We start from the raw sequence: 21,590 nt of genomic DNA on the forward strand, positions 1-21,590 counted from the left end.
CCAGGATGCATGTGACAGAAAGCACCAGCTACCCCCTGAGTCAGACTTGGGTGTTGCGGTTGGAAGCAAACTTGGACTCTAGAGTTGGAAGTGCTTTGACCTTAGTCTTGAAGACTTTTCAGGGAAGGCAGGAGGACCCTGTTAGCATGGTTCAGGCTTGGGTGAGAGGTGGGCAGAAAACTATCTTCATAAGTCCCAGCTTCCTGAGAGCCTCCACAATGGCTCAGCAGGGGACCATGCCCTCCTGAGGGTATGATGGCACCCAGTTCCTCTGCCTCTTTGGGGATGAGGAAGTCACAGTTTCCCTTTTCCAGCCCCACTACCTCTAAGAGTGTGCGGCTGTCTGAGCATTCTACCCTCAGAGTGAACCAGAGAGAACCTGGTTCCACAGAAACAAAAGTGCTAGGACCCCTTCAGGATGGAGAAGAGGATGACCTCAATCTGACCCGGAAGTGGTGATAAGAGTGTCTCCTGTGGCTGTCAGAGCCTTCTGAGAAGGCACAGCTGCACAAAACCCCTGGGTTATGGCCCTAATGACACTGTTCTCGGGAGCCCTGGGGAAGCACACAGACCCCTGCAGCTGGACTCTGGGCCCTAGGCCCTAGAGAAGCAGCTGAGTGCTTACTCCCTCACCCTCTCCCCAGATCTGGTCCTTGGGCCCCCAGGGGCCTCCTACTGGCTCACTCTGCTTTCTGCCTTCCAGGCATTCTCTGTCAGTACTGTGTCCGGCCATGGGCCCTCCATCCATCCAGTGCTGTCGGCTCTGAAGCTCTCCCCACAAGGCTATGCATCTCCGGTCACTCAGACATCACAGGCCAGCTCCAAGCAGGACTCTTGGAACAGCCTGGTCCTGGCTGACAGTCACGGGGACATAATTACAGCATAATCATCCCCTCTCCCTCTTCAAATTCCTGCTCGGACTTGGGACCTGGGGGCCAGCAAAGTCTGAGGCTGGGGCAACCTGGCCAGCCCCTTCGTCTGGGAACAACTCCCGAAGAACAACTGGGTAGAACTTGAAGTTGTTGACAATCGCTTAGGGATGTGGGTGCTGGGTTTCTTCAAACACCTTTTTCAGGTGGAGCCCTGGGAAGAGCCTGCGACCTTAGAGACACGCCCACCTTCGCGTGCGAGCACGGCCCAATGAGGCTCTTCCCTGGTGCAGGAGATCTTTCTCATTCTCCACCTGCCTGTCCAGGATAGAGACCTAATCTCCTTCACCCCAACTCTCCACCCCAGTGGTTCTAGGTAGTGGGTTTTTTTTTCTTTGTGCTCCTCGGGTGGCTGTAGGGTCCCAGGCTTCAAGACACTGTCTCCAGCCTGTGCAGGGTGTCTACTTGATGTGGACTGGACGTGGCAGCCCTGCCCTTGTCCAACACTCCCCTTGAGGCATGGCATATCCCTGCATGCCCCATACCAGATCTGACTCCAGAAGCGCGGGTGCAGTGCAGATGTTACTGAGTGCTCCCTGGGGAGATGGTGGTGGTGGTGGTGGTGGCGGCGGCGAAGACACCTCACCCATCACACAGGGTATGCATCAGATCCCCGTCCAGCTGTAGAGCCTTCCCTTCCCCCTCTCCCAGGAACTCCGGCATTAAACCCTTGCTCTCCAGCCTGAACATCTCCTATCCTCTGCAGAACTAGAGCTCAGTTGCGTAGCAGGCTAGGGCCATGGGGTGCTGCGCCTAGCATCCTTTTTCAACCCCTTCACACACAGGGGTTCCACTGTTGGGGAACAAAACCTGCTACGGAAGCAGCTTGGTGACTGCGCTCGTCTGCCCCTGGGTCCCTCTGGAGGTTGTGTCTACAGCACAACCCTGTTCCCACGACTCCAGCTTGCTTGCTCTGAGCTTGCTCTGAGCCTGCCAGGCCATGGCCTTTCTCAAGTCAAACAGTCACCTGGATCTGGGCCTTTCTCCAGCCTGGGTCCTTTGTCTAGGAAACCCAGAGCATTTGCAAGACAAATTCAAAGCAGGAACAACCGAAGGAGATTTGCGGAAGGACAAAGGTGACAGATGGAAGATGGATGGAAGCTGTCTCGGGGGGCCCGATGGGATTGCCATGCTTGTAGCTCTCCTAGAATTGGCGTTTCTTCCCCTCCCCACTTCCTGGGGCCCCCAAAGATCCTTCCTCGTCCTCATCACCCACAGAGCTGTAGCCAACTATGGCATGACCCATTGTACCCCAAACTCCCAGCCCCCACCCCGAAACGTTACTGGCCGTAGCAGAGAATAGCTTTGAACCAAGATTGTTGTAATCCTCCTTTACACGTTTGCTCCCTGAAGGCTGCCCTCTCATGCCTCCCCCTCCACAACCTGTTAACATTGTCTTAAGGTGAAATGGCTGTAAAATCAGTATTTAACTAATAAATTTATCTGTATTCCTCTTTCCCTCAGAATTCTTTTCTAGAAGTCCTGAGGCTCACACCCTTTTTAGTAGACCAAAGGGCAGGGACTGTCTCTACCCAGTTCCCCCTTCACGGCTTTGGCACTTGGCACCTTGGAGTCAGTGGCGGAGGCTGCTGAGGGAATGGAAATGGAAGATCTCAGGACAGGCTCAGCTTCCTGGAGAGGGCAGGAGCAGCCAGAGCTGAAGTTACTGTCCCCACCTTCTCACATAGCTATCCCCTGTGAGTGGGGACATTTTAGAGCATTTGCCTTGGTGCTTGTGCTTCCGCTCAACCGAATGGTTCTCGGTCTCTGCTGTCTCCCGATGCAGGACACATCCTGAGTGGCCCCTCAAGGGACAAATACCCCAGTGAGACAAAGACAGTTGTCTCCTTTATCCTCAGGTCACACCTGCTAATCTGCTTCACCTCAGAAATACGAGGAGCGCAGAGCAATCATTGGTCCTAAGACCGTGTGTCATTTGGTCCCTGCGGCATGGCTGGGCTTACATATCACCCACCTTCAGGACCTGCTTATGCCACATCTGCCAGGCATCTAGGGCCTCAGATCTCATGGCATTCTGGTTATTTTCTAGTAGTAATAACACACACACACACACACACACACACACTATTCTATGTAAAACCGGAAGAATATTTTAAAGTGTTTTCAAAATTATTTAGTTGATTGTGTGAAGGGGCACACATGCCACAGCACACCAGTGGAGGTCAGAACAACGTTTGGGAGTTAGTTCTCTCTTTTTCACCTCTACATGGGTCCAGGGTCCAAACTCAGGTCGTCAGGTTTGTGTGGCAAATGCTGTGCTCGTAACCTGTTTTTGTTTGTTTTGTTTTGTTTTTGCTTTTCCAAGACAAGGTTTCTCTGTGTTGCTCTGGCTGTCCTGGAACTCATTCTGTAGACCTGGCTGACCTCGAACTCACAGAGATCCACCTGCCTCTACCTCCCAAGTGCTGGGATGAAAGGTGTGCACCAACACAGCCTGGCTCAAGTGACCCTATCCTACTGGCCCAGGAAAAACTTACCAGCTCTTAAAAGAATAGCCAAACCCATTAAACTGAGAGCTTCTGTCAATCAGGTAAGGTGAGTCCTAGTAAGAAGAGAGATTCCAAATTGTCAGCCAAAGAGGTCCATGGGTCTTGTTAGGGCATTTTTGTTTAAAACATTCACATCACTTGGTTTGGTTTGGTTTTTTTGAGACATGGTTTCTCTGTAGCTTTGGAGCCTGTCCTGGAACTTGCTTTGTAGACCAGGTTGGCCTCGAACTCAAGACCTGCCTGTCTCTGCCTCCCAAGTGCGGGGATTAAAGGAGTGTGCCACCACCATCCTGCATACATCACTTCTCTTTAGAAATGGATTTCAGAACAAAATTCTACATTGTCTCAGTAAACGCCTCTTTCTGCATACACTCATAACTGGTCCTCTCTCCAGTTAAGGTAACTTGGCCTCTTTGATCACCAGACTTGTTGCAATCCTTAAGGAAGCCTGAGTTGCTGTATTTAAGAGACTATAAAAGATGCAGACGGGCCTGGTGGTGAACATTATCTCAGTCATCATTGACAACAACAAAGATGCATTTCCAAATTGTTAGTACATGTTAGGGAGGAGGGAGAAGCGAGGGAGAGGGTACAAAATGATGTCATTAGGATAAATCACTTTCTCAAGGGAAAAGTCTACATAACAAATCACATGGCTTTATGGTCACACTTCTGACTGATTAAACCTTCTGGGAGCCAGGTTAAGTCCATAGGGTATACATTGGCCCCACCTTCTGAGCGGGAGGCAGCTTAGCTGTGACTGGGTGTGGTTGGGTTGATGGCAATGGCTACAAGTTTCTCATCACTGAATATGTACCAAAGGGGGCTGGAGAATTATTAGGAGGAACCCCTGTCCTCAAAGCTTGGCGTGCTGACTGTGTTTGTCACCTTTCCCTTGCCATAATTAACCTTGAGACAAATGACATAAAGGAGAAAGGTTTAGACTGCGGCTTTACCTTCATTAGTAAAGTGCTTACCTAGCATGCATGAAGTCCTGGGTTCGATCCTCAGCACTGCATAAACCAGGTGTGGAATACACCTGATACCCCAGCACTCACAAGGTGGAGGCAGGAGGCTCACACGTTCAAGACCAGCCTGAGTTCTTAGTCTCTGGTATAGTCTGGGGTTGGAAGGCTGTCTGTCAGATTAACCATCACATCTGTCTAGGGTGCCCTAACACTTGGTGGGACAAATGGAGCCCGAAGAAAGCCTTAGTTAGCTTAATGGGGGGTGGATAATTTCTGCCAATCCCTACATCCCTTTCTGGAGGTAGAAGCCTATGAGAGTTCAGTGGGGTCACAGGGGTTCAGTTGCTAAGAATGAGTGTCCAACAGCCGGCCTGGGAGAGTTGAAGACAATCTAGCTATGAAAAAGGAAAGTCAGATCATAGGGGTCTCAGGGACCATCTAACGGTCCAAATGCTTTAATGTCGCCATCCAGAGAACTTCCTTAGGGCCACAGGCCTGGAGAACAAGGAAGCACTGCAATTGCAGTTCACACATTCACCACATGGGGGCGCAGGCATTCTCGTCTCTCTTTCCACATCTGTTATAGCTGGTTTTCCAGCTGTTAAATCTGAGGTCAACCCCAACCCAACTTTTCTACTCAAAAGCATTACTGCTTATTGAGCACTACTGAAGGCTAGACATTGACAGCTTTATCAAAACATGTTTACATCTTTGCAATCATGTTTTACAACAAAGATTAATCTACACTTAAATGTTTCCAAGTGACTCATAGACATGAGTTTGCGAAATACAGCTTTATGTCCGTAACGCTGTGGCATAGATGTCCCATTTAAACGCTAGATTTAGGTATTGTGGCTGGCTTGTTTTCCCACAGCTAAGAACGAGGCAGTCTACGTAAAGATTTTCCAAGGTGTCTTACACACACAGCGTGTGCTCAGTAAACTAAAATGGCGATTTTAAGTGATAGCAGCAAATTGTGAAAGGTTCACTTTCTCAGCTGTAGCGTCCCTCGGTCTCAGAAGAGACCTCTTAGGTGCACAGCTCTGATTCCACCAGATACGGCGGGGTTTGGGCTATGGCTTCTATCCAGCACAGCCCGTCTACAAAATGTGGTGTGTATGTGTGTGTCCCGCACACGTGCATGTCGCCCTCTGGAAGCTGCCACCGGAGTGCACTGAATCCTGTAGCAGATGTGATTCTCCGAAGAGGCCAGCTGCAGAAAGTGGGAAAGCGTACTCCAGCATGCAATAGGGACCCCCCCCTTCCTTAAAATGCTGCACCCTCAAGCTCACCTTCTTCCCCTAAGGGACCTTTGCCCTCTGGATGTCAGAGGCCTCCTCTCTTTAGATCTGCCCTCTGACCTGCAGCAGGAGCTATGGTGAAAGACTGAGCTACTTCTTGAGGCAGGGCTGTCTTCCCTGTGCTGGCCAGGTCCTCCTGGGGCCCTCAGTTGCAAGGTCCAGGGACTGACACCCTAGCCACCTTCTCCTGGAAAGTGCTGGCTCCACCCTTCTTTAAGTCCTAACTATCGTTGAACAACCCGCTACCATCTTTATTCTTCCAAATAAAAATTTCAATACACAATAAAAAAAAGTTTCTTAAAGCACATAGTAAAAATTCAAACACTATTAAAATAATATAAAGTAAAAACTAACTTCACTCTTTAAAAGCTTTTCAGGCCGGTCGTGCCGTGTTTAAAAACCCAGCACTTTAAAGTCTAAGACCGGAAGGTCACCCAGGGTGCCACAGTGAGTTCCAAGCCAGCCTGCAATATACTGTGAGGCTTTTTCTCACAAAACCAAAACCTCGCAGAAGAGTACGGAGGACCGGAAACGTCTGTCTTGGCCTGAACCATGTCAAGACCACTAGCATCTGAGCGCTTGGTTTACCTGGTACCAGTTCACTCTCTCCCAGACTCTGGGAGTTGGCAAGCCCGCGGGGAGTCGTGGGTAAGGAGGAATAGAGGGGTGTGGGTGCCGGGGAGCAGGCCAATAAGCTTCCAGCCAGACTCAACAAAGCGGAAGCCGCCCAGGGAGAGAGCTGTGTCTCCAGTGGTTACCGCAGGAAGAAAACCGCAGCATCCTTCCTACCGGTGGGAGGAGCCTGAGTAGAGGAACCCGCAGTTCCCATCCCGAGGTGAACAGTCTCCAGCTCCTCCAGGAGAGATCTCAGCTCTCCGTCCCGGGGCGCACCCCACCTCCAGCACCCCCAGGGGAAGAGCTTGTAGCTCCTCCATCTCGGAGGGTCCCCATCTCCAGAGTTCCCAGGAGAGAAGCCCGCAGCTCCCCACCCAGGACCAGCTGGGTCCCTGGAGCCCTGGAGTCCCGGAAGCGGCTTCCCGCCTATCCCCGGGAAGAGTTATTCGGCTCCGGGCCGCGGGGGCCAGCTCGCCTCCTGCAGGCTGAACTTGTCGTCCCTCGTCTCCGCATCCGTGTCCTCCCCACCACCGTCTCCCGTCTGGAACTGGGAAGCACGAGCGGATTGCGCTCCCGCTGCAGCCGCTGGGACCCGGTTTCGTAGGGTACAGCTAGCTCTGCGGGACCCGCCTGGGCGCACCTCCTTCTCACCCTCCCAGGGCCGCACACGTGCACGTTGTCAACACTTTTTTTTTCTTTTTAACCTTTGGTGAAAAGTCAATTACAGAAAAGTTAAGCAGCGTCTCTTCCGGTCACGGGCTGCCGGGTCGCACGTTTGTTTTTGTTGATCACGTTGCCTTCCGCCTTCCCGGGCCCTCGTGACCTTCACGTGTTCCCTCCCCATTCAATCATTCTGAAGATTTGAGAAACGCAGCAGCCTAAGACTCAGCCTGGAGGCTGGACGACAGGAACCACGTCCAGCACAGCCTGACCGCCTCGCCCTAGAAACGAAGCCCAAGGTTCTCATTTTCTCTTCCCTTTCCTGACCACCACGGGTTGTTGTTTGTTTTGAGACTAGATCTCAGAGTAGCCTGGGTTCTCTCAGTAGACCAGGCTGGCCTCCAGTTCTCTTGAGATCCTCCTGCCTCTGCCTCTGGGGCTGCTGGGATTAAAGGCTTGCACTACCACATCTGGAAGGCGGTAGAAATTTAAGATTACGGTGCATTGCACAGGCGGACTTTTCCAGAACTTTCTCTGAAGGAGGCGGGGGGGAGGGGGGGCACACCACGGGGACCAGACTCTGAGCTGGGAGATAATTAGGATACCAGTGTCTGGCAAGCCGCCTTCCAGCCCAGCAGTTTCCCCTGAAGGTCTGAGTAGATGAACTTTTACCACATTTCCAAGAGTGTGGGTGGGAATCCAAGTGTGGATGAATTTAAATATTGCACTGAAGCTTAAGACTTAGCACAGTTGGTAGAGGGGTTGCTTAGCTTGCAAGATGCCCTGTGTTTGCACATTAACCAGGAGTGGCCAAGCAGTCCTGGAATGACAGTGCCATGGGGTGGAGACCATCCATACACAGAGGGCTGTAGGCCAGCTTGGCATCCGGAATATAGGCAAAACTGTCTCAAGACAGAAAAGAAAAATAGCATTATTGAATGTATTGCTTATTAATTATGAGAATTCGTGGGATGTCTCGGGTATCCCAATTTTCTGGTTAAAATCTGTTTTAAGTGTCTTGGGGGGAGGGGGCTGGAGAGATAGATCAGCTGTTAAGACCGTTGCCTGCTCTTCCAAAGGTCCTGAGTTCAATTCCCAGCAACCACATGGTGGCTCACAACCATCTGTAATGAGGTCTGGTGCCCTCTTCTGGCCTGCAGGCATATGTGCAGACAGAATATTGGATACATAATAAATATTTTTTTTAAAAAAAGTGTCTTAGTGCGGAGAGGGGAGGAAGGGAGTTGTATGTGGCTCACACTTGTAATTCCAGTGCTCACATTGGGGAGATTCAGACAGGAGGATTGTTCAGAGTTCAAGACCAGCCTTGCCTACAGAGTGAGACGTAAAAAACACCAGAAACGCCAACAGAAAGCAACAACCAAACCGCCTTTAGAAACACTGAAATAACTACCTGCTGCGTGTCTTTGATAATCTTCACCTGGGGGCTGGAGAGATGGCTCAGTGGTTAAGAGCACTGACTGCTTCTTTCAGAGGACCCAGGTTCAATTCCCAGCACCCACATGGCAGCTCACAACTGTCTGTAATTCCAGTTCCAGGGGATCTGACACCTTCATACCAATGCACATAAAATGAAGTTAAATAAATAATATATGTTTAAAAAAAAGATAATCTTCACCATAGTTTATGGCCTGGGGCTGGTGAGTGGCAGATAAGGTGAGGTGGAACCTTGTGTGGTAGGGCAGCTCCCACTCAGCGCAGTCAGGATGTAGACCATTCGGATAGTCTCATCCTGGTGGCTCTCAGTGACTTTGAATGATCGAGGACAGGGAGGCGCGGGGTGACAGGCAGTCCTGCCTTGCGTTTACTGTAGCTTTTCAGCCATCAGACCTATCATCAGGCCTCAAGCTGGTTGGTAGCCTCCTTGCCTGGCTGGTGTCTGCTTGGCACAGTTCTGAGCTTTGCCAGCACTTTGGTCCTGTAGAGAGAACCACTGTTATTGATCTTGTAACTAGTGCATCTCTCCCTCCCCTGGGGGTGGTCCTGAGAGAGCCAGAGCCAAGGATGGGCAAGTGAGCAGAGGATTGGAATGCAGGTGGGATTGGGAAAGGCTGAGAAAGCTTGGAGATGTCGTACAGGTCTAATATACCTTGCAAAAAGTAACAAGGAGGTGCTGCACGCTTGTCAGGAGGTTTTGCACACTTGTAATTCCAGCACTTGGGAGCTTGAGGCAGGAGGAGAGCTGTCAGTCTTGAAGACAGCTAGAACTATACAGGGCCGGCTCACCTATAGCTACACAGCGAGACTCTGTCTCAAGAAGCCAAACAAATAAGGAGTGGCTAACCGCTGAGGTGGCAGCGCCTTTGAAGCGGACCGTGCCTGCTACATGACACCAAGCATGTGATGTTGATTATATTTGCTTCATAGATAAGGATGAGGGACCAGGAAGAAAAACCAAAGCTCCGAAGCTGGGCCTTACCCTGCCCCAACTCAGTTGTCTATGAGATTTGACCCCTCTCACCCCAGTCAGGCTCCAGTTTTGGCACATACAATCCTTAACGTGGGTGACCCAAACTGGCACTTTGGGGTACCACACCATCAGACATGCTCTCGAGGACCGAGCTAAGTCAGTGTGCTCTCGTTTGCCACTTTCTACTTGCAGAGATGCCGGAAGGGCCTTCTGTGAGGAAGTTTCACCGCCTTGTCTCCCCCTTTGTGGGCCAGAAGGTGGTCAAGACAGGAGGGAGCAGTAAGAAGCTGAACCCCGCCTCCTTCCAGTCTTTGTGGCTCCAGGATGCCCGGGTGAGTTTTGCTTTCCCCAGATCTCAACTGTGCTGGCTCACCCCACCTCCCCTGCAGGCATTTAACCAAGATGTTTTATGACATCTTTTCTTTCAGCAGTGGGCAGCAGTGCTAGGACCGCATGTAGCCCTGCAGTGTGATGTTTCCCGTCACAGTGGACTGGGGCCCGTAAAGAACATACGAAAAGGGTCTGAAGATCACATGCGTAACCTGGAGAACTTCTCTCCTTTCTTACCTACGTCTCTGGTGTGGTGCCGCTGGCCCCCGTAGGCCAGCTGTGAAGGAAGGAATGAGCACTGTTGAAGATCAGGGTTCACACTTTCTCATCCTGAATGGGAGTCAGAGTTCCTTCAGGGGCCTCAGGGACTCCATGTACACTGACCCCTCCCTGCCTGTTTCTCTGGCCTTTCACCTAGCCAAGTCATTCTTTGCGTGTGCTAGTTCAGTTAGTTCTTGCCCACAGTGTAGACATGTGTTGGGCACATCCTCCTTTTTTTTCTTCTCAACCGTTTCTACTCCTGCCTCTTCAGTTTACCATGGCAATGTTAGCCTCTCTTCAGATTCCACTTGACCACGCTATCCTGTCTGCTTTGCGTTGGCTGAGAGATGACCCCCCTCTGTACTTCTGTGATAGCCTCGACTTCCTCCTAGTGCATCCTTATGGCCACGTCTGTCCTTTGTGGTATGTACAGAGAAACAGGGCAAGGCTGTGTTCTTGTCAATCCTGTATTCTTCTTGCTTAGCTATGAGCAGCTGCACATAGGAGGTATGGGGTGAATTTTGTACAGTAGCAATTGGTCTCTGCTGCTCCTGCTTAGCTGTGTGATCCCAAGCAAGTTCTCATTGTCTTTGCTCTCATTTCTTCAGTTGTATATGGGGCGTAAAACCCTTTGTGGTGGTTTCATTGAGAATGGTTCCCATAGGCTCAGATATTTAAATACTTGGTCATCAGAGACTAGAACTCTTGGGAAAGATTAGGACTGGAGGCCTTGTTGGAGATGTGGGCTTTGAGATTTCAAAAGCCCTTGCCAGGTCCAGTCTCTCCTCTCCTCTCCTCTCCTCTCCTCTCCTCTCCTCTCCTCTCCTCTCCTCTCCTCTCCTCTCCTCTCCTCTCCTCTCCTCTCCTCTCCTCTCCTCTCCTCTCCTCTCCCCTCCCCTCCCCTCCCCTCCCCTCCCCTCCCCTCCCCTCTCTCTCTCTCCCTCTGTTTCAGGGTGTAAAGCTCCCCAGTACTGCACCATGCCTGTCTGCTCCCTGCCATGATGATCATGGGCTAACCCTCTAAAACTGAAGCAAGCTACCAGTGACATGTATTTTTTTTTTTTTATAAGAGTTGCCTTGGTCAATGTGTCTTTTCACAGCGATAGAACACAGACTAAGACACACTTGTTTGTTAAAACCCTTGTAAGAATAGACTTTACAGCCCACACAAAATATGTATGTCCCTGCTAAATTGCTAGTTCACTTCTTCCACTTTATATACATGCATGCACATGTGTACACACACTCCTCATAGGCTACGGGATCATTCTTCGAGTGGAAGATGTCTCATAGCCCTTCCCCTATAGTTCACCACCGGAAACTGAGACTCTGAATTGTCCAGGTTTAAGAGTCCATGTCTTCCAGACTTCAGGCTCTTTGTAGAGACTGTCCCATGTTTGGGTCCCATGGCTTTGGTCCTCCAGCACTTATAATGAGAGTTGTCACAGAGCTGGCACTTACACAACACTGAATAGATTTGGAAACAGATAAATATATGGTAGGGGATCTGGAGATGCAGTGGATCCTGTTTTGTAGGAAACAGAGGAGACATCCATGCTGTAGAAACCCTAGGGAGACCTGAGCTTTGGACTGCCAGATGGTGCTTCTAGGGATTTTTCATCCAGGGAATGTAGAGTTGGGTAGGGAAGGAGGGACCCGTATTTTAATAAGAAAACTGCCCGACAAGACTGGATAGAATCATAGCTGTAATTAAGGCCCAGTAATACCTTGATGTGAAGGGGTCCTTCTGTCCTGAAGGAGATGGGACTTGGGATGGTCCTTGAAGATTAGAGAATATAGATATACTTCAGGGGATAAGACTGTGTAATTGTGCGTGTTCACGAGAGTGTGTATGCATGTGTGTGTGTAGAATATAACGTGTACAAGGATGCATACATGAGTATACCTGTGCATGTGGAGGTTATCAGTTGCTGTTGGGGTTTCCCCGCAGGAATTCTCACATTATCTTCTTAAACAGCATCTCTCACTGAGTGTGGCGCGCACCACTTGGCTAGGCTAACTGACCAGTGAGCTCCAGGGATTCTCCTGACTCCACCTCCCAGTGCTGGTGTTACAGGCTCAACCGGCTGTACTTAGCCACCAGCCTCAAGCTCTTCTCCCTCTGCCAAGTTCTTGAGGCCTCCCATCCTCAGGCTTGTCTAGGGTCAGAGTGGGTGGGATTCAACAGGGCAGGTCCCTATGTCTCAGCTGTACCGCATGTGTCAGCATCCTGTACCTGCTTCCCGTTTCACAGAGAGATGCCTTGTCTTACCTGCTGGAGGTAAGGGATCTGAGTTTACTCACTGAGCCATCTCAGTGGCCCAGATCTTGAGCTCTCAATCCCCCTGCCTCAGCCTCTTTAGTGTTGAGATTACAGTCGTGAGCCATCACACTCATCGGATTAGAGTTCTTTGTTTTGTTTTGTTTGTGAGTTCTCCTGTGGTTGGTAACTTTTTCCAGGTCCTGTTTGCTGGGTGGGGGATGCTTCTGGGTTTTATGACATTGTTTCTTTTTTTCTTTTTTTTTTTTTGGAAACCAGAACATTTATTTTATGACAGATTGAAATCCTCACGATGAACTGGATGCTGCAACAGCTGCCCTCTTGGGTTTAGGGGTTGTCCCTTCACGGAATCCATGTCTGAGTCTTCGGTAGACAATTTTTAGGTGCCGCATCCGCCCAGTCCCGGTAGTGTTTCGTCTCTTAGCCTTGGCACTCCAGTTATACTTTCTCTTGCGCTTGGCCGGGTAGCCGCATTTGCCACAGGTAGACTTCTGAAGGTGGTAGGCCTTAGAGCCACAGCGGTGGCACAATGTGTGCGTCTTGTTGCAACGCTTTCTGAAGGATGACGTTCCTTTCGTCATCTTGCTTCTGCCGCCGAGGCCCATGACATTGTTTCTTTAGCTGTGGTCGGGCTGAGTGTGTACATGCCGGTTCACTCTAGCCTAGAAAAATGTGTCATGGAGTCAGGAGCAGCTAAATGAATGAGCATTTGGATAATCTCTAGTGAGGTCCTGAAGTCTTTGGGAACAACTGTCCTTGGATGTTCTGGGTGGCTGTGCTGTCTGACATCGACCTATCCCATCACTAATCCAGCTCCTCCAGTACCTCCGGGCATTTGGAAAGCCATTCACCTCTTTTGACACCACTGGGGCAGAAGAGCAAAGGACAAAGAAATCCTCTGTGCTGGGGCAAGCTTTGGGTGAGGAAAAGGATCCAGACTGTTGGCAGCTATCTGTGAAGCTTTGGCACCTGTGTAGAGCTCTAAGGACCAATACATGTTCATTTTTTTATTGTTGTTTTGTTTTGCTAGGTGCATGGAAAACAATTATTCCTTCGGTTTGATCCAAAGGAGGAGATGGAGCTACTTGGCAGCAGCCCACAGCCTGAACAAAGAATGTGGCAGAAAGAGGCCCAGGACCCAGAGCTGGCCCTGGGGCCCCATGCTCAGGAAACTTCTGCAGGCCCCTCTGGATCTGGGGAGCCTGTGCCTAGTGGATCTGATGACCCCTGTGGTCCTGGGGGGCACAACCTGTTAGCAGTTGCCCAGAGGTGGCTGGAGGTCAGATTTGGTTTGTTTGGCAGCATCTGGGTGAACGACTTCTCCAGAGCAAAGAAAGCTAATAAGAGAGGTGACTGGAGAGACCCTGTGCCCAGGTAATGATGTGACATTGACAGGGGTCCTAATAGGGTCTGCAGTGTTCATACGGTCCCCTCTGTGGCAAGGCAGTGGCTGAACAGTCGCACTTGGTAATGGCCAGACCTTGCTATCCAGGAAGCAGAGTGTGTAGGTGGAGATTTTCTGTCCCACCCGCCTGCTCCCACATAACCTCTTAGCCTTATTATTAATTATGATTACTTGACCAATAGCTCAGACTCATTACTAACTAGCTCTTGCAACTTAAATTAACCCTTAAGAACTGGACTGTGGTCTGCCATCCAAAAGATTCTAACTGCCTGGGTCACTGAGAGAACAGAGTAGGTTTCCAGCCAACATGGCACTTGAGGATGAACTGACTGGGAAGAAAAGTGTGTCTAGACTCTTACTCGGTTTGTGAACACTGAGAACTGTGTTTGTGTGTAAAGCTTATGTGTAGGATTATTTCCTTAGAGTCAGTTCCCAGTTGCTTCGGGAAGGGAATGAACATTCTCATGGCTGGATTTGCTCAATCCTTACTGGCATTGGGCTATTTGTATACATGCTAGCAATAAAAAGTATCTATTTCATTATTATTGCTTGAGTATGCGTGTACACCCCAGTGTGAAGGTCAGAAGACAGCTTCCGGGAGCTGATTCTCTCCTTTTACTGTGGGTCCTGGAAATCAAACTCAGGTTAGGATTTCATAGCAAGCCTGCTAGGTCAACTCAGCATCCTCGTGCTGACATTCTTTAAACTCTCAGATACTAAGTCTGGTAGCCTGTGTTGTCAGGATTGTTTCCAGGCCAGTGTGCATCCTTTGAGTGTGTTTATAAAGCATTTTGGAATTCAGGGTTTTTAAGTTTTATGGTCAATGGTCATGTGTAACTTTGCCTTTTAGCAAAAGATTCCACTTCCAGTGAGTCACACAGGTACTCTAGTTTGTTTGATGGGTTGTTTTGTGACACTGTGCATTGTTGCTAAGCAAGTCCTCTGAGCCTTACCTCCAATCCTCGAAAGAGTATTTTTTATTACACTTATTCATTGTGTGTGTGTGTGTGTGTGTGTAAGCGTATACATAAGCAGAGAACAACTTGCAGCAGCTGGTTCTGTGGGTGGGTTCTGGAGCATGTGGTCCTGGATATCAAGCTCAAGTCATCAGGGCTGATGGCAAACACCTTTACTCTGTGAGCCAACTTGTTGGCTCTGACCATTGAAAACAAGAAAGGAAGAAATATTGCTGTGTTATTTATAACAAGAGTCTTCCTACATTGCCTAGGCTAGTCTCGAACTCATAATCCTCCTGTCTCAGCCTCTCTGAGTGCTGGGATTGCAGGCATTACCATAGTGCCCACCTCCTAGCTTTCTGAAGGTTCCCCTGCCCTTCCCAAGACACTAACTAGGTCAGACGTGGACTCAAGTTCTCCTACTTCCGATGTGGAGACAAACTGTCCCTACAAAGTATCTCATTATTTCCTTACCAAAGTGTGAGGTGTCTTTTCTGTCCTTACATTCAAAGGCTCAGGGTGTGTAGGAGACACACACACATGTCTAGGCTAATGCAGCCTGAAACTGGGAGTGGTGCCCCCTTTACCACCATTTCTTCATCGGCTTCCTGATGCACCTGCCCACCTCTGGTTAGTTTGCCACTAACCTGGACTCAGACTCACAGCTTTTCCTGTTTCTGTCTGTCAAACACGTATTGCTGTAATGTAATTAGAAAACAACGTACATGCATGTTTTACTTCATTCCATTTGGCCTTGAGATGTTTATGATTCTGACCATAGAGCCTTAACCTTCCCAGTTTGATCCAGACTAGTCTAGAAACTTAATGTGCAGTCTACCTGACTGCTGTCGAGTAGAAATTGTGTGTATGTGTGATCTGTCCCATGGTAACTGTGTGTAAATGTGACCCACATAGTGGTCATTGTATGTACATGTGACATAATTATATGGGGTAACTATATGATGATGTTCATTGATTGCTGCGTGTGTGAGATGATTATATTATAACTATACATACATGGGAACTGACTCTATAGGGGTCTGCTTATATATTGTAAACTGTACATTGGTGGTTGTAATGTATGATCTCATTGTATGTAAGAGCACTGTATGTACGATCCCTTCTGTCTCCTCAGGCTGGTACTCCATTTTGATGGTGGTGGCTTCCTGGCATTTTATAGTTGCCAGATGTCATGGAGTCCTCCCCCAGAGGTTGAGCCCACCTGCGACATCTTGTCTAATAAGTTCCATCGAGGACAAGCCTTGGAAGCTCTGAGCCAGGCTCAGCCTGTGTGCTATACACTATTGGACCAGAGATACTTTTCAGGATTAGGTATGACTCGTGTGATCGGGAGGAACCCCACAACATTGCTTAATGGAAAAGTTATGCATGTGTAGGGCATTCAAGACTTGAGGACTCCTATCCCAATTGTGCCGACACTCCTGGTTTTGAGGTTGGCTCATCATCCCTAGATTTTAGACTCAGAGGTCGGATTAGGTGGCCCTCACTTTTCTGTCTGGCCCAGTGGTATAGGAGGGTCATCTGTCTATGTGTTACTTTCATTGGTTAATAAAGAAACTGCCTTGGCCTTTTGATAGGCCAGCACTTAGGTGGGTGGAGTAGACAGAACAGAATTCTGGGAAGAAGAATGCAGAGTCAGGCAGATGCCATGAATCTCCGGCCCAAGATGGAGATGGACGTAGGCTAGGATCTTTCCTGGTAAGCCACAGCCTAGTGGTACTACACAGATTTAATAGAAGTGGGTTAATCAAGATGTGAGAGTTAGCCAATAAGAGGCTAGAAATAATGGGCCAGGCAGTGTTTAAATGAATAGTTTCCATGTAATTATTTCGGGGATTAGCCAGGCGGCCGGTAACTGGGCGGGACACACCCACTCACTGCTCATCTTTGCAACAGCCCAGCACCCACATGATAGTGTTTACTGCTCTAGAGGCAGTGGGAGGGACCTGGGTAAATGAAGCCAATGAATGAGACAGACTGAAGTTTCATGCAATAGCCAAATTTATTCAGAGCAGCAGACAACTTGACTCTGAGGGCGAAGAGGGGTCCCCGAGTGACGTTCTCATGAGTTCAAGCTGTATACAATCACGAGGACAAGCCATAGAGTGTAAAAACATGGTTTTCCACAAAGGCCTAAACAAATCACAATAGCCAGTTGTAATGAACAATGAAGTAAGCACACTCCTATCCCCTATACCTGAGAGGCGCATGAACACACATTTCAAGAACTCTGTTTTGAAGAAACTGAGGCCACAAGATTCTTGTATTTTGTGTGTGTGTGTTTTGAGTTTTCTCACAAGTACTCAGAATTCTCACGTAACTCTACTCTTTAACTGTGTTCTGACATGACAGGACTGTCAGTTGTGAGCCTCCTGATGGCGTATTAGTATCACCTAACATAGTGATAATGTCTTATACCTGGTGACCTCTGGAGCATATAGAAGATTCAGGGTCATGACATGCCATGAATGGTTGTCCTTAAGGCCATCAGAAGAGAGGAAGATGTGTTCCTACACATCTTAGGTGATGGAGCTTCCTGCTCTCAAACCAGAGGCAAACATCAGGTCAGCTCCCGGTTCTTAGAAGGCACGAGAAAGAAGCTCTCTGCTTTGGAGAACTGAGTGGTGAAACTGAGCATTTCCAGTCGAGACAAGGAGTGTGCTGTGCTTAGGTCCAAGGAGGGCAGCCTTCTTACTGCCCGCAGGAGAGCAAGCAGTAAGTGCTGCACAGCTGGCCATTCCAGCAGTTGCTGTTAGTAGAACTGCACCCTTCTACAAAGTGTGACTTTGCCTGCCATGGGTGCGGCTCGCTATGGGAAGGTGGAAAAGCCTTGTGCTTTCATGGGAGAACCAGTTTCTATGCCAGAGGAGCAACGAGGCTTCTAGAAGCAGCTTTCGGAGGTACACGGAGAGCTGACTGCGCAACGATACCGGTGACAGCCAGCGCGAGTCACGTGACTCCAGCGACCTAGGCACACGGTCCTGGCCTCATGCTACTCCATGAGACGATCGCTTGTTAGCTTTCTCCTTTATCCAGATGAAGAAATTAAAGCAAAGGGCACCTTTCTGGTGAGAGGCAGCACAGCTGAGCTGAGTCCAGGTAGCCAGCCACTCAGTTCGCAGAGAACCTGTAACTGGAAGTGCAATTGTGAAACTCTTGGGGGAGTGGGGAGGAACCACAACTGTTTCATCCGTTGCCACCATGTGTCATCGGGCTCACTGTCCTCTCCTTAGCAAGGTCATTGCTCGGTGGCCCAGCAAGCTGGTCTCCACTCATCGTAACTTAGTTTGTGAGCTAGTGTGGTGGCAACTCAACACTTGGAAGATGGAGGAGGCAGGGGGATCAGGAGTTTAGCCTAGGCTCCGTAGTGAGTTTGAGGTTCTGTAGACAAGAGTGTTTCCTAACCCCATGTCTCTCTTTGTTTTCAGGGAACATTATAAAGAACGAAGCCTTGTTCAGAGCAGGGATCCATCCTCTCTCTCTCGGTTCACTCCTGAGTTCTTCCTCTCTAGAGGCCCTCGTGAATCATGTGGTGGAGTTCAGTTCAGATTGGCTTCGGTACAAACTCCAAGGCAAGGAACAGCATACACAGATCTACAAGAAGGAGCAGTGTCCTTCTGGTCACCAGGTTATGAAGGAGAGCTTTGGGCCCCCTGGTAGACTCCAGAGGCTTACCTGGTGGTGCCCTCAGTGCCAGCCCCAGCTGCCATCTGAGGAGCCGTAGAATCTGCTGTCCTCATAAAAACACTTGGCCATCTTCATGGAACTTGTAGCCTTGAAGATCTAGATACCATGTGTCCTGAGAGAAAGGTGTAGGCAGGACTCATATAACAGGTTGGGGATGGGGTCCGGAGGGTCAGTATTGTTGACACTCATCTCATTGGATTATGCATAAGCCACAACTTTCAGGGGGATAGATGTTTTCCTTTTCTGGTTAATTCTATATAATCCCACCATGCTGTCAAAATCCTGACAGAGGGTTGGAGAAAATGCCTGGAGCAGTAGTATCTGAAAAAGAGTGACTGGAAACAGCTGGGGGACTGGGGACAGCTGGGGGTGGAGCGGCACTGGTGGGGACAGCTAGAGGATACTATGCTCCTAGGCTGCCTTGCTAATGTTATGTTGTGCATTAGGAACTGAGTGATTTTGAGTCCCTCCATTTTCTTTCTTCTTTCTCCTGGAGGGGTCAGGGATGAGGGCACAGCTGCGGGCAGGTACTGCTGGTCAGCCTGCCTGGTGCCTTCCCAGTGACTGAAGACCCAGGGTGGATAGGGAGGTGTGCCCAGGGACTGTGAGAAAAGCTACTGGTTTAAGATGGGCATTTGTGACAATTCAGGTGCCCAGGGATATAGAGAAACAACCCATCAGGTTGTTAGCAGCAAATTCGTGAAACTGGGGTAGCAATTGAAAATAAAACGGTGTGATGTTTTCTATGTTATCTTCATTAGGCAGAAATGGGTTTTGTTGTTGGTTTTTGTTTTTCGCTTTGCTTTGTTTTGTGGTGCTGAGATGAAACCTGGGGCTTCACTTGTGTCAAGCAATGGCTGTACCACTGAGCTATGTCCAGCTCTCACTCTTCGTGAAGGGGGCCGCCCAGGCATGCAGGGTTGGCTTGATGTATCCCCTTAGGAGTAGGATGGGAGGGAATTTCATATCTGCCCTTTGCCTTGGAGAACTAGATGGACCTTAGCTTCTGTTGACCTCTGGAGGGTGTGCGTGCATGTGCGTGCGTGCGTGTGTATGTGTGTGTGTGTGTGTGTGTAGTATGTGAACATGAATGCAGTGTCCTGGGAAGCCAGAAGGCAGTGTTGGAATCTCCTGGAGCTGGATTCACAGGCAGCTGTGACCTGCTCTGTGTTGGTGCTGGGAATCGTCCTTGAGTCCTCTGGAAGAATGAGTGCTCCTAGTCATGAAGCTGCATCTCCAGCTCCCAGCACGCCCTGTATGCTTGCCCACGCCAGGCACCTGCCACTTAGTTCTTGTTCAGATCCTTCAGGATGAGCCATGGAGATGGACACTTCATCATTTAAAATTGCTTTATTTTCTGTTTTGAAAAATTTTATGTTTAATGTGTGTCTTGTGTAGGGTTATCTGCACAATACTGCAGGTACCCGAGGAGGTCAGATCCCCTGAAGCTAGAGTTACAGGGGTTATGAGTCACCTGAGTGGGTGCTGGGAACTAAACTTGGGTCCTCTAGAACAGTGTGTACTCTTGATCAGTGAGCCATTTCCTCAGTCCTGAGCACTTACTCTTTACTGTCCTTACTTTATGGGTGAGTCAACAAAGTCTGGGGAGCTTATGGAACTTAAGACCACACAGTTAAACTGAGGTAGTGCTGTAATCCCAGCTACTCAGGAGGCTGAGGCAGTAGCACCCAGTGTGTAGGCCAACCTGGTTTTGCAGAGACTCTGCCTCAGAGAGAAAACAAACAATAAACAAGATCCAAAGCCACTGTCACACGCCTTAGCAAAATACTCGCTCTTCCATCTGTGCCAGAGATGTCCTGGCTGTGTCCCCAGGATGACTGAGTGGGAGACAGTCACAAGGGTGGTAACAGAGGCCTCTGACATCAAGCTTTGGGGGACTTGGAGCACTGAGCATGTGCAGATCAGTGACAGTAACCTTCAGGATTGCACCCCAGCAAAGAAACCTGACAGGCACTGGTGCAGGATGCCTGGTGTTGTGCCACCAAGTGCTTCTGCAAAGCTCATCCCACAGCTTCCTGTGGAGCATCTCATCATAGCCCAGCAATGCACACGTTCACGACTGTGTGCCTCATCAAGCATGCCTTTGACATCCTCCACCTGCTCACTGATGGGCACTCTCTGCAGGGCTTGGTTGTCATTATCAACAGTGGCCTCCCAGAGGACTTAGCATGCACTAGGAGAGTGCCACAGTAGGGTGGCAAGCTGTGGGTGTGGCCCCACTACCTCCTCTGTTTGCTGCTGGATGTGGGCGTCTGTGAGGCTGCCCCCTAGAACAGTAAGGCCACAGGCAGGTAAGCTCCTAAGTGTTATCAAGGGCTTTTCCAATTCTTGGATGACCTGAAGTGTAGCACCAAGTCTAACTGACTTCCCAGCTGTTTATAGTAAACTGATGTTTTAAATGGAAATTTAAAAAATAAAATCAAAGACTGAGTGGGTAATTTCTCACTTCTCATGAATCTACAAGATGAAAGTCTTAAGATCAAGGCAGATTCAGTTATATGATGAGATTCCCTCTTCTGGTTTACAGATGGCACGTTCTAGAACACTGTGACCTCACTGTGTGTTGGGGGGGCTCTTCTGATATTTTTTTCCTTGCAGAAAAGACACCAATATCAAGGGAATCATCTTAAAATCTACCGTATGACCTTGCTTCTATACTATTCCTCCCAAACTTCCATCTCTAAAGGTTCCTAAGGCTTCAACATGGGAGTTTTGGAGGGACATGAGCATTCAGAACCAAATAGGTACATACTTTAGAGTGTTTTTATTAACATGTTCACCATACATAATAATGGGCTTTCTTATGACATTTTTATACATGTATATAAAGTATTTTGATCATATTCCCCACCACCACCATTTTCTCTTGTCCCCTCCCATGATCTTCCTCGTTGAAATTGTCATTTTTCTTCTTGATCACTCAATAGGTTTATTTAGGGATACTAACAGAAGCATGGGTAACTTTCTAGTGGTCATACCACTGAAGAAAATCTGCCCCTCATTAGGTTACCTGATGACCTGAATTCTATTCCCAGGACTCACATGGAGGAAGAAAGAACTGACCTCCATACCTGAGAATGTGTATGATGACACACTCACATCAAAATATAATAAAAAGAGGTAAGTATAAATGGGTCTATTTGAAAGAATAAGAGAGGGGCTGGAGAAATGGCTCAGAGGTTGGGAGTACTCACTGATCTTCCAGAGGACCCAG

At 49.0% G+C, this 21,590-nt stretch overlaps 3 protein-coding genes across 3 annotated transcripts in view; 2 read left to right on the forward strand and 1 right to left on the reverse strand.

Moving 5' to 3' along the window:
- The window catches only part of Gata4 (GATA binding protein 4), a 43,733-nt gene extending 42,246 nt beyond the window's left edge, over positions 1 to 1,487 (forward strand). Inside the window, 1 exon segment of the mRNA XM_057786254.1 lies at positions 704 to 1,487. Coding sequence (XP_057642237.1) covers positions 704 to 886 — 183 coding nt within the window. The 3' untranslated portion in view covers positions 887 to 1,487.
- A 5,618-nt stretch (positions 1,488 to 7,105) lies between these two features.
- On the forward strand, positions 7,106 to 18,642 carry Neil2 (nei like DNA glycosylase 2). The gene is made up of 5 exons (XM_057786408.1): positions 7,106 to 7,282; positions 9,607 to 9,746; positions 13,317 to 13,660; positions 15,783 to 15,979; positions 18,097 to 18,642. The coding sequence occupies exons 2-5, from the start codon at positions 9,609 to 9,611 to the stop codon at positions 18,390 to 18,392; spliced, it is 975 nt and encodes a 324-aa protein (XP_057642391.1). The 5' UTR covers positions 7,106 to 7,282; positions 9,607 to 9,608; the 3' UTR covers positions 18,393 to 18,642.
- LOC130885034 (60S ribosomal protein L37-like) lies at positions 12,538 to 12,879 on the reverse strand. Its single transcript, XM_057786410.1, has one exon. It carries the CDS (start codon positions 12,865 to 12,867, stop codon positions 12,574 to 12,576), a length of 294 nt encoding a protein of 97 aa, XP_057642393.1. The 5' UTR covers positions 12,868 to 12,879; the 3' UTR covers positions 12,538 to 12,573.
- Positions 18,643 to 21,590: the final 2,948 nt, after the last annotated feature.

Source organism: Chionomys nivalis, chromosome 12, assembly GCF_950005125.1.
Source record: "Chionomys nivalis chromosome 12, mChiNiv1.1, whole genome shotgun sequence".
Taxonomy (NCBI): Eukaryota; Metazoa; Chordata; class Mammalia; order Rodentia; family Cricetidae; genus Chionomys; species Chionomys nivalis.